Source organism: Scyliorhinus canicula, chromosome 2 (genome assembly GCF_902713615.1).
Source record: "Scyliorhinus canicula chromosome 2, sScyCan1.1, whole genome shotgun sequence".
NCBI lineage: Eukaryota > Metazoa > Chordata > Chondrichthyes > Carcharhiniformes > Scyliorhinidae > Scyliorhinus > Scyliorhinus canicula.
The window spans coordinates 234,215,956-234,228,278 of record NC_052147.1 but is presented as its reverse complement, the minus strand read 5'-3'; the positions used below and the strand labels follow the sequence as shown (position 1 = coordinate 234,228,278).

The 12,323-nt window shown below is 48.8% G+C and overlaps 1 protein-coding gene across 2 annotated transcripts in view; it reads left to right on the top strand.

Annotated features, from left to right (window-relative positions):
* Positions 1 to 12,323, top strand: part of LOC119962037 (extended synaptotagmin-3-like) — a 170,816-nt gene that overhangs the window by 13,155 nt on the left and 145,338 nt on the right. Inside the window, exons 1-2 of one of the 2 annotated variants that reach the window (XM_038789817.1) lie at positions 975 to 1,004; positions 11,772 to 11,813. In XM_038789817.1, coding sequence (XP_038645745.1) covers positions 990 to 1,004; positions 11,772 to 11,813 — 57 coding nt within the window. In that variant the 5' untranslated portion in view covers positions 975 to 989. Of the gene's footprint in view, positions 1 to 974; positions 1,005 to 11,771; positions 11,814 to 12,323 lie in introns of those variants that run through there. The other variant, XM_038789816.1, reaches the window with a different exon arrangement.

The following is a 12,323-nucleotide window of genomic DNA, read 5'->3' as shown; positions in this document are numbered from 1 at the left end:
TATGAAAGCTGTTCAGTCCATAGACTTTCTCGTCAGGAGCTTCTTCTCAGCACTATTATGTTGTTAGCATTCACTTCCTCTCTTTTGCTTCTATCTGTGATTGGCAAGGGTTGCAAGCAAGTATTTAGGACAGTCTCAGCTAGGCATGTACAACTTGGGTTATCAGTGCCTCATTAAAAATAGTCATTGGGGGAGCGGGCTTGTGCAATATGTTACGATGGAAGTATTGAAAGTACGTGGATGTTTGCACATTTTTGCCTTTTTTGCTTCCTTTCTGATGATGTCTGTAACTGTTTGTAAAGCCAAAAATTACCTCAATAAAATTGTTTATTAAAAAAAAAAAATAGTCATTGGGCGGCACTGTGGTGGTTTTAGCACTGCTGCCTCACGGCGCCGAGGACCCAGGTTCAATCCCGGGTCATTGTCCCTGTGGATTTTGCAAATTCTCTCCGTGTCTGCGTGGGTCTCACTCCCGCAACCTAAAGATGTGCAGGTTAGGTGGATTGGCAACGCTAAATTGCCCCTTACTTGAAAAAAATAATAATTAGGTACTCTAAATTTATTTTAAAAAGAGAACAAAATAGTCCAGGAGCTGATGGCTACGTTTGACACCTCTGAAACAAAGTAGACATCTGTCTCTGAAGTGGACCTTTAAAGAAGCTTTTTTCGAAGAATACATAAGTGTTGTTTATCAGAAAGTCTCATTTCGTAAACATATTGTTCAGATTTGTTTGGTCTTCATCACATTAGTTCAATCTGTGAAGCATCTGAACAGTTACACAGCAATGTAGGATGAAGCTGAGAGAGAGAATACAGCCTCAACAAATCCCACCATAGTTTACTAAGTTTGTCATTTAAGAAAGGTCCAAATAATAAGCAATATATTCATTACTGTTTCTGATAAAATATAGGACTGCGAATGTGCTTTGCCATCTATCTAGATATGAGGAAATATTTGAAAAATCAAGGCTCTTTCGTGGGGATGGTGAATGATTGTTGCTCAGGTGAGTGGTCTCACCTGCCAAATGATGTCAATTTTAGTCTGCCTGTGTTGCCAGTAACAGCCCAAAGGACAGGGGCGGAAATTCTCTGACCCCCCTCGCCGGGTCGGAGAATTGCTGGGGGTCGGCGTGAATCCGGCCCCCGAATTCTCCGGCCCCCACAAAAAAAATTGCCCCGGCGTGAATCGCTCCGCCCGCCTCAGAGAATGGCAGGGACCAGCGCGACTCAGTGGGCCCTGGGGCCGCCCGAATACTCCAGCACACGATGGGCCGAAGTCCCGCCCGTTTTTTGCCAGTCCCGCGGGGGTAAATTGGAGTAGGTCCTTACCGGCGGGACCTGGCGGCGCGGGCGGCATCCGGGGTTCTTGGGAGGGCGCAGGGGGATCTGGCCCCGGGAGGTGCCCCCACGGTGGCCTGGCCCACGATCGTAGCCCACCGATCCGCGGGCGGGCCTGTGCCGTGGGGGCACTCAATAGGATTCCGTACCTTGGGGGCGGCCCGACGCTGGTGTGGTTCACGCCACTCCTCGGCGCCGGGACCCCCGCCGGGTAGGAGGGAATCCCGCCCCAGCTCTGAGAGAGAGTTTGGGCAGGATAAAGGTTGGGGGGCGGGAAGTGGGCGGTGTGGTGTTCACATCTCCTTGTGGAGTGAGAGAAACATTCCTGCTCCTTCGACTGGTTACTATAATTCTGGGGGCCATTGAAGAATTCTGAGCAGGCTAAGCCCAACTGCAGCCTCACTCATCGGTGTCCGATTTCTCACAGGCCTTTAACAGACATGAGGAGAGGCAGTGGCTTAGTGGTATTGTCACTGGGCTAATAATTCTGAGACCCAGCATATTGTTCTGGGGACCCGGCTTTGAATACCAGGGCAGATGGTGAAATTTGAATTCAATAAAAACCTGGAATTAAAAGTCCAAAGATGACCATGAAACCATTATCGATTGTCATAAAAACCCATCTGGTTCACTGATGTCCTTTAGGGAAGGAAATCTGTCATCTTTACCTGATCTGGCCTACTTGATTCCAGACCCACACCATTGTGGTTGACTCTTAAATGCCCTCAGGGATGGGCAATAAATGTGGACCCAGCCAGCGATGCCCACATCCCATGAACAAATCAAGAAAAAAAAAGTTCCCCAATATGCTTATTTGTGAGCACGTGAATCTGTTGGTGGGACCAATGCTTATGTAGTTTGGGTATAAGCCATCCATCCCACTGCTACATTGAGGTGTAGAAAAAAACAGACACACGAAAATGTCTATTAATATCCAGTGTCACATTGGAGACAGAAGCCAAATAATTGGTCACGTAGTTAAACAGTCAGGGAAGGCCCTGGGGCCGGACGGTTACCTGGTGGAGTTCTATAAGGAGTTTGCAATGGATTTGGCACCACATTTATTGGAAATATTTAGCGAGGTGCTGAATAAGGGAGAGCTGCCGGAGACGCTCTATCCAGGAATCAATCACACTAATCCCGAAGAAGGGGAAGGACCTTTTGGAGTCTGGGTCATACAGGCCCATATCATTGTTAAACCTGGATGTGAACGTGTTGGCTAAGATAGTGGTGGGCAGGTTGGAAGGATGCATTCCGGGGATGGTTGCAGAGGACCAAACGGGTTTCGTAAAGGGCAGGCAGCTTTTCAGTAACATTAGGCAGTTATTAGACGTGATCATGACCCCGTCGAAGGGAGAGGGTATTGGAGGTAGTGGTTTCTATGGACACGGAGAAGGCTTTAGACCGAGTGGAGTGGTTTTGGGAAGGTTTGGGTTTGGGCCGAGGTTTGTGGTGTGGGTGTGTCAGCTGTACATTGCCCCAGTGGTGAGTGTACGGACGAACCAGATGAGTTCACGGAGCTTCAGGTTGCACAGGGGAACGAGGCAGGGGTGCCCATTGTCGCTCCTTCTGTTTGCGCCGGTGACAGAGCCCTTGGTGATGGCCCTTAGGGGGTCAGTAGAGTGGCAAGGGCTTGTGAGGGGGAGTAGGGAACGCCGGGTGTCGCTGTATGAAGATGACCTTCTGTTGGACCCATTGGAGTGTACGGGGAGAATTATGGACATACTAGAGCGGTTTGGGGCCTACTAGTGCTTTAAGCTGAATGTCGGAAAGAATGAGGTGATTCCAGTGAATGTGATGGGTCAGGGAGCCAACCTTGGGATGTTGCCATTTAGGGTATCCAGGGGTATTCGAGGGTTTGGGTGACAGGGGAGTGGGCGACGCTGCACAAATGGAATCTGACAGAGTTGGTGGAGGAGGTTAGGGAGGACTTTAGGACATGGGATTATATTACACCTAACACTGACAGAGAGGGTCCAGGTGGTAAAAATTAACGTTCTGCCAAGGTTCCTGTTTGTACTCCAGACCGTCCCGATCTTCATTTTTCTGGAAACTGGATGCAGCGATCGTGGAGTTTATATCGGCGGGAAAGGTATCTAGGGTGAAGAGAGCCCTGCTACAGAGGCAGAGGCAGAAAGAGGGGGTTGGCATTACCAAATCTGTTGCACTACTATTGGATGCAAATGCAAAGATGGTGCGGTGGTGGTGGGAGGTAGAGGGGTTAGAGTGGGTTAAGATGGAAGAGGAGTCCTATAGTGGATCCAGCCTGAGGGCCATGGTGATAACAGCGCTTCCGCTGGCACCGAGGAGTTGCACAGTGAGCCTAGTGGTACAGTCTTGAATACGGTATGGAACCAGTTAAGGGGATACTTTAGGAAGGAGGGGATGTCTGTGCTAACACTGTTGTATGGAACCATGGGTTTAAGCTGGGACAGACGGATGGCATGCATAGGAGGTGGAGAGAAGTGGGGCTGGTGAGGGTGAGGGATATATATCTGCAGGAGAGGTTTGCAAGTCTGGAAAAGCTGCGCGAGAAAGTGGAGTTGTCGAAGGAACGTGAGTTCAGGTATAGGCAAGTGAGGGACATTGCGCGAAAAGAATCAAGAGGGTTTCCCAAGCTGCCAGAGTATATCCTGTTGGAGCGGTTGCTGCTCCCGGATGTGGAAGGGGAGTGTAGGATTGGGGATATATATGAGTGGCTGGGGGAGCACGGGGGAGCGCAGGTGGTGAGGATTAAGGAGAAATGGGAGGAGGAGCTGGGGGTGGGAGATAGGACGGTGGAGTGAGATGATGCAAAGGGTGGACTCGACCTCCTCATGTGCGAAGATAAGTTCCATTCAGTTTAAGGTAGTGTATAGGGTGCATATGACATGGGCGTGGATGCAGGGGGTGGCAGACGAATGTGAGAAGTGTGGGTGAGGACCAGCAAATCACATGCATATGTTCTGGGGCTGCGAGAAGTTGGAGAGATACTGGGAGGAGGTATTTGAGGCGTTATAAAAGATTGTGGAGGTAGAGGTTGGGCCAGACCCTATGGTGTCGATTTTTGGGAACTCATAAATGCTGGAGCTGATGGAAGGGAGAAAGGCCGCTGTCGTGGCCTTTGCCTCTCTTGTCTGGCGAAGGATTCTGTTGGAATGGTGGTCGACACGCCACCGGGGATGGCGGCCTGGTTGGAGGACCTGTACGACTTTTTTCATGAATAGGGGGATCAGCAGAGTGCTTTGAGACACTGAGGGAACTGTTCATGGCCATGTTTGAGGAATTGTTCATCGCTGGGGGGGGGGGGGGAAGAGTGAAAAGGGGGAAAAACTAGCTCAAACTGCGAGGTGTGGAGAATGTTTTTTGATTTATTCATGTCGTACCTTTGAATATGTTTGGTACAAAATACACTTAAGAAAATAATAATTCAAGGATTGTTGATTTAGTCTCATAGAATCCCTACAAAGTTGAAGGAGGCAATTTTGCCCATCAAGTCTGCACTGACCCTCTGAAAGTGCACAAGACCGAGGTCCCCTCCCCTGCCCTATCCCCGTAACCCCGTCTAACCCCTATGGACACTAAGGGGCAATTTTAGCATGACCAATCCACTTAACCTGCACATCGTTTGGGCACTAAGAGGAAACCGGAGCATCCAGAGGAAACCCAAGCAGACACGGAGAGAATCCACACAGTCACTCATGACCGGAATTGAACCTGACTCCCTGGCTCTGTGGGGCAACATTTTGACCACATTTAAACACATTCCAGAGGCTTATCAAACCTCGTACTCAAAGTTTGCACATTTTAACATTTAATTTGGATTTAGTTCAGTGACATGCCTGTGATTTCTCAGTTATTCAAATGTTACAGATTTGTATTCCACACCCTGATCGCTTGCAAACATTTCTAAAGTGAAACAGCAGGCATGTTCGAAAGTCTGTCTCTGGGCACAGATATTGGTCTGGTATTTAGTTGCTTCTCCACCACCTATATTGTTTGGTGCATAATGCAGTAATACTGCAGTGACGTAGAATTTGCTTGAATGTAAACAGGTGCATGCGGAATATACTGACACACGTGGCCTGGTGGAAAGAAAGAACAAAGTAGCTTTGACTGGATTGACTTTGTTCTCAAGCTTAGTGTAAGCTCGAAGTACAAGTTCGAGACATTACAAGTAGGAACGTGTGGTTGGTACAAAGCTGTTTAATTTGTAGCTATATCATCCATTCTTATGTTAATTATGAAATTGAATTAATCAGAAATACCATTTTTTAGCATATGATTCATATTTATGTTACCTATACCTTGCGTAGATTGAATAATTTGAGTGGATGTAGAATTTGAACGAAATCATTCACTTCTGCATCGTACATCAAGCCGCCTTGTACTTGTATTTACGTCAGTGGCTTTAAATGGTAGACTGTAGTTTGCAGAATATTATAATATTTTAAATGTAGTTTATTCATTTTTAAATATGGTTTCCTGTTATAAAAGTTGCACATTTCATAGTATCTTGATTTTAAAAAAAATCGGGAACTGTACTTTAAAAAATTTTCCTCCCATCTTAAAATTTTTTTAATGTACTTAAATTCCAGAATTGTAACTTCTTAGTTTCCAGTAATGACATCACCTTGGTTTTATCAATATTTTCGGAACAAAATGTTTCCTAATTTCATGGTATCTATTATGATTCATGCATAACGCATGAATTAGTGTTTTCTACCTCACAATGTAACAGTATGCCATTCACAGTTTCATTGTCACTTATTACATGTTCAGCCATGAGTGAATTTGTGGCAAAGTAACAATGCGACTGGAAATAGAAGGACCATTCCATTGCCCCATGTCCACTTTTAAAATGTTGCCTATTAAATTTGAATGTGCTTCTTGTGCGAGGTGTTGCACAAACAAGAGAGTTTAGTCTCAATATTGGTTATTTCGAGGTAATATTGGCCCTAATTCTTCTGGATTGCACTGCACAGGGATTGTGCAAAATCTAAATGATTCCTGTGCTGATCTTGCCAATGTGATTAAATGAGAATGTAAACCTGGGGCAGAATGAGTGCAGATGTAGAAATACCTGTGCCTGGGCTGCTGCCTTTGACGAAAGCACCTCACTCTCAGAGTGTATTATCCTCCTGTCCCTTTTGTACCTTCATGCAGAATTAGGTTATTCCTACTGAAAAGATCATTCTGGCCAAGTTCCAGAGACTAACCGAGCTTTGGTGAAGAATAATGCAAATTCCAGAAGATTTTTTTGATGGTAGTGCTATCTCTTTGGTGTACCTCCCTTTCTCTCGGTATGGAGGTGCTGCAGCTGGCTATCGTACTTATTATAGTGCTGGCGAAGACCCAGCGCCAGGTGACCAAGGGGCCGCAGGGCAGGCTCAGGGGCTGGAGGCCGTACCAGACGTGCAGGGAGCACAAAGGCGCAGAAGGAGACTGAGGGCGTACAGGACCTGAGTGTCCTTCATGGAGCTGTCGGACAACATGTGCCGGAAAAGGCTCTGTCTCATAGAATCGATAGTGCAGAGGCAGGCCATTCGGCCCATCGAGTCTGCACTGGCCCTTGGAAAAAATACCCTACTTAAACCCATACCTACACCCAATCCCAGCAACCCCATCTAACCTTTTTTCTGGTGGGACTTGTCCTACTTTCAGGTGGCACTGGTGCTGCTGCATCACCCTATTCTGCATGCCGCACCTAAGTTGCGTTGGTCTGAGGAAGGGGGGATTCAGATTGGCTAGTTACTCCCAGGGTCTCCTGAGTAGAAGGCCCTGGGATGTAGTCCAGTGGATCATTCACCCTCCAGGTGCTCATGGGCCCCTGGGTTACTCCATGGGACAGGGACACAGCTGGAGTGAGCTCCAGAAGCCTCAATGCCATCTAGCTCTGCCAATGCTGGAGGCCCGCCATTGTCTGTTGAACACTTCAGCCATGGTCCTCAGGGTTAATATGGATCTGACAACTTGGCCCAGGCTTTACAATGCGGATGGCACCCTTGCAGTGTTGGCCTGGGTGCTACGCATTGTCAGCACCATCTCCTGTGACAGAAGGCTTTGGGACTCCTACATTCGGTGATGCAGTCACAGGAGCGTCACTGACACCCCCTCCTGGAATTCTTGGCTCTGTTTTTGCATCTCCAGCGGCTGACGGATGTACATGTCCAGAGACATGGCACCTGGCTAGGACATAGCTGAGTCCTGGAATCCAGCAAATTTCTGACTGTCCAACTCTTGGGACATTCCTGCCTCCTGGATCCTCGCCTTTCTAACCCACAGACAACAATCAGTAACAATAAACGACAACACCTCCTCCATAATAGTCCTCAATACCGGGGCCCACCAAGGCTGCATACTTAGCCCCCTACTATACTCCCTGTACACACGACTGCGTGGCAAAATTTGGTTCCAACTCCATCTACAAGTTTGCTGACGACAAGACCATTGTGGGTCGGATCTCGAATAATGATGAGTCAGAATACAGGAGGGAGGTAGAGAACTTAGTGGAGTGGTGCAACGGCATCAATCTCTCCCTCAATGCCATCAGAATCAAAGAGCTAGTCATTGACTTCAGGAAGCAAAGGACTGTACACACCCCTGTCTGCATCAACCGGGCCGAGGTGGAGATGGTTAACAGCTTCAAATTCCTAAGTGTACACATCACCAAAAATCTGTCCTGGTCCACCCACGTCAACACTACCACCAAGAAAGCACAACTGCGCCTATACTTCCTCAGGAAATAAGGAAGTTTGGCATGTCCATACTAACTCATACCAACTTTTACAGATGCACCATAGAAAGCATTCTATCTGGCCGCATCACAGCCAGGTATGCAACTGCTCGGCCCAGGACCGCAAGGAACTTCAGAGAGTCGTGAACACAGCCCAGTTCATCACACAAACCTGCCTCCCATCCTTTGGCTGTCTAAATTTCCCACTGCCTTGCGAAAGCAGGCAGCATAATCAAAGACCCCTTCCATCCCTCTTACCCCAGTGAGTAACTCTTCCAAATTCTTCCATTGGGCAGGAGATACAAAAGTCTGGCAACACACACGAACAGATTTAAAAACAGCTTCTTCCCCAGTGTTACCAGGGTCGGAATTCTCCGACCCCCCGCAGGGTCGGGGAATCGCCCGGGGCTGGCGTAAATCCTCCGTGGCTGTAATTCTCCGCCACCCAGGAATCGGCGGGGGCGGGAATCATGCCCGGCGGTCGGCGGGCCCCCCGCGCGATCGGCATGCCCCCCGCGGCGATTCTCCGGCCCGCAATGGGCCGAAGTCCCGCCGCTGTCAGGCCTCTCCTGCCGACGTAGTTTAAACCACCTCTGTGCCGGCGGGAGAAGGCGGCGCGAGCGGGCCCCGGGGTCCTGGGGGGGGGGCGCGGGGCGATCGGACCCCGGGGGGTGCCCCCACGGTGGTCTGGCCCGCGATCGGGGCCCACCGATCGGCGGGCAGGCCTGAGCCGTGGGGGCACTCTTTTTCTTCCGCCGCCTGCACGGCCTCCACTGCGCATGCGCTGGTGATGACGTCAGCTGACGCTCCAGCGCATGTGTGGACTTACGCCGACCGGCAAAGGCCTTACAGCCAGCTCCGACGACGGGTGGCGTGGCGCCAAAGGCCGTTCGCACCGGCCGACGGAGCGGGAGCCACTCCGGCGCGGGCCTAATCCCTAAATGTGCGGAGAATTCCGCACCTTTGGGGAGGCCTGACGCTGGAGTGGTTGGCGCCATTCTGCTACGCCAGGACCCCCCGCCCCACCGGGTAGGGGAGAATTTCGCCCCAGACTCCTAAAGGACCCTCTTACGGACTGACCTGATTAATACTATACTCCTGTATGCTTCACCCGATGCCGGTGTCTATGTATTTACATTGTGTACCGTGTGTTTCCCTATTATGTATTTTCTTTTTATTTTATTTTCATGTACTTAATGATCTGTTTGAACTGCTCGCAGAAAAATACTTTTCACTGTACCTCGGTATGCATGACAATAAACAAATCCAATCCAATCCACCTATGTGGTGCTCACCAGATAGTGACCCAGAAGCCTGTCAGCTGCATTCGCCTGACAATGTGTGTGTCTCTGCGATGGTAGATGGTGCGGGTGATAGCTGTAATACTTCATCTGTGTCCTCCACTGAGATTCCCTTTGAGGTGGTGTTGAGGGTGGGTGGTGGGACATTGCTGCTCAACGGGCCTGGCTCCTCAGCTGATGTTCCTGCAAGGCAACGGATGTTTTAGTTCATGGCCTGCGTTCGGACTCCACAGAACTCACTTCAGACTGGTCATCTGGATGAAGGTGTAGTGTTTCCTCACTTTTCTCTCGTAGGCCCACCTCACTCTCAACACAGGCCCGCTCCTGCAAGCTCGATGGCTCCCCTCGTACGGACTCAGCTCAGACATCCCACCGCCCGTTTTATTTTTCTTGCTTGTGGCGGTTGTGGGCGCTTCTCCTGCAGGAACACCAGTGAGGATAATGTGAACTGGACGCCTGTCGGGTCAGACGCTGATGACACATGACATATGTGGGCACTGCGTGTAAGCAGGGAGGGGTTCTGTGACGAGTGCCGGGGGAGTCTGAGGATGCTAATGGGAGGTCGGGTGCTGAGGATCTGCGAGGTGGCGGAATGTGTGATCGAGGTGACATCCCGGGGGGGGGGGGGGGGGGGGGGGGTGAAGTGCAGAGAGAAGATAAGGAACTCTAACCTTGGCTGATTTGAGTAGGTCACTCATCGTTTCTACATTGCACACTCGTCCTCTTGGTCAGGCTACTGGCTCTGACCAATGCTGCCACCCCCTCCCAAGAGGGATTTGTCACCTTGCTGGAGGGTCACATGCCAGCCCAAGGTTAGATTGTAGCCCGCCTCTCCTCCACGGCATCCAGCAAATGGCTGAGGCCCTTCTCTGAGAATTGAGAAGCTGGGTTTCTTGCTGCCATCCTCCTGGCTTGAATGACAGCAAGTTCTTGGAGCCATTTCAGTGCAGCGCCCCTTCATTAAAATCCTCAGATGAACCCCAGAGTGGGCTTCGTAGCTGAGGCGCATCGTTTTCACGTAGGGGAAAAGAAAGTTATTCTAAGTGCCTGAAAATTGCAGTCCGGATCCCTCCACTGGGGCCGACAGGAATTGCACTGATTTTATCGCCGAAAATGACATTGTAATTTTTTTTAGAAAACTCTGTCTAAAGATCTGCTATTAAACTCCAGTAGTGGAATTCTTCGTCGGTGGGATCCACCGCTTTGTCGGAAGCGCACTCTCGCCCGTGGATTTCCCGATGGCGTGGGGGTTTCCTCAATGGGAAGTCCCATTGGCCGGCTGATGGGAGGGAGGATCCCACTGCCGGTGGGGACGTGCCGCACGAGAAAACGGGTGCGGCGGGATGGAGAATCCCACCCCAGAAATTTCAGTTAATAGAAAGTTGGTTTCTCAGTGTCAGTTAGGCTATTCAGCAATATATTTGAACTGAGTACACCAATATAAACTCCCTACACAATGAGTATCTTGTTCTATGGTTTTTACAGTAAGGCAAATTCTTTTTACCTCAGCAATTTCAAATTCTGGACTAGTGCACCCTCTGGAGAAGTGTAAAATCACTGGCGACGTTTGTGAATTTCCGCATTCAGCTGCACATGTGCGGACTCCAGAAGGTTCAGATGAATAATACAACTCTCATCTATATACACCTGATAGTGAAAAATCTCTCCTTCATGAAATCCATTCAAAGCTTTAAATCTCTTCCAAAAAAATCTCGATTGAGACTGCATGTGAACAAAAGCAAATCACCTAATAATCGCATTAGACTGTCAATCAAACTGTGTACTCAAAACCCCCTCCTGAGATAATTGTAGTGCTTGAAACACAGACAAACATTCATAATGGCAACCTTGGAAGAAGTGTGAACAAAGAGTACCATTAAAACTGTACAGGTTCTGCCGTAACCAAATCTTGCCCAGTTTTTTAAACAGTCTGCAGAGTGGGGAAAAGTCCCGAAAGACATGCTGTTGGGTAATTTGGACATTCTGAATTCTGAATTTGGACTCTGCAAAAACCTGGCCCATAGTGTGAAACGCAAGGGCTAGTGGATAGAAGGTAGGTGTGGCTGTGGGGATTTAACTTGGTCGAATATGAAGACATTTTAATCTACTTCGAGCCAGCAGTAGTTATGTTTTCAGGGGTACTCTAGCCAGAATTATAAATACCATAGATATTTGTGAATAGTAGAATTGCTATTTAGCCATGCAGTCTTGGCTAGTCAGAATATGGATCGTTTGAGAAGGAGAAATTGGGGCAGTTGAGTGGAGAAGATTCTGGATACAGGTGGCACACAGGCTGGTCTGATTGCTGATGGAATATTACTAAAATACATTTTAAAGTTGACTGTACGATGGATTCCACCCACAGAACATCCAAAATTCTCAACTATTTTGCGTTAATTTTATTTCTTCTTATTCAGGTGCATTTTCCAGACATAGAAAGAGTGGAATGGTTGAACAAGGTAAGAGGAAGAGAATTATATCTAAAATATTAATCCAAAAATGTTAAGTTCAAGACCAATGCTTGCTTTCAGAAAACTGTTTCCAGCGCAGTGAGATTTGTTGCCCATGTTAGTTGTAAAGATTATTATTATTATTATTACTTAAGAGGGGCAGCAGGGTAGCATGGTGGTTAGCATAAGTGCTTCACAGCTCCAGGGTCCCAGGTTCGATTCCCGGCTGGGCCACTGTCTGTGCGGAGTCTGCACGTCCTCCCCCTGTGTGCGTGGGTTTCCTCCGGGTGCTCCGGTTTCCTCCCACAGTCCAAAGATGTGCGGGTTAGGTGGATTGGCCATGCTAAATTGCCCGTAGTGTCCTAATAAAAGTAAGGTTGGGGGGGGGTTGTTGGGTTCCTGGTATAGGGGTGGATACGTGGGTTTGAGTAGGGTGATCATGGCTCGGCACAACATTGAGGGCCGAAGGGACTGTTCTGTGCTGTACTGTTCTATGTTCTATGATCTGAATGCTGCAAT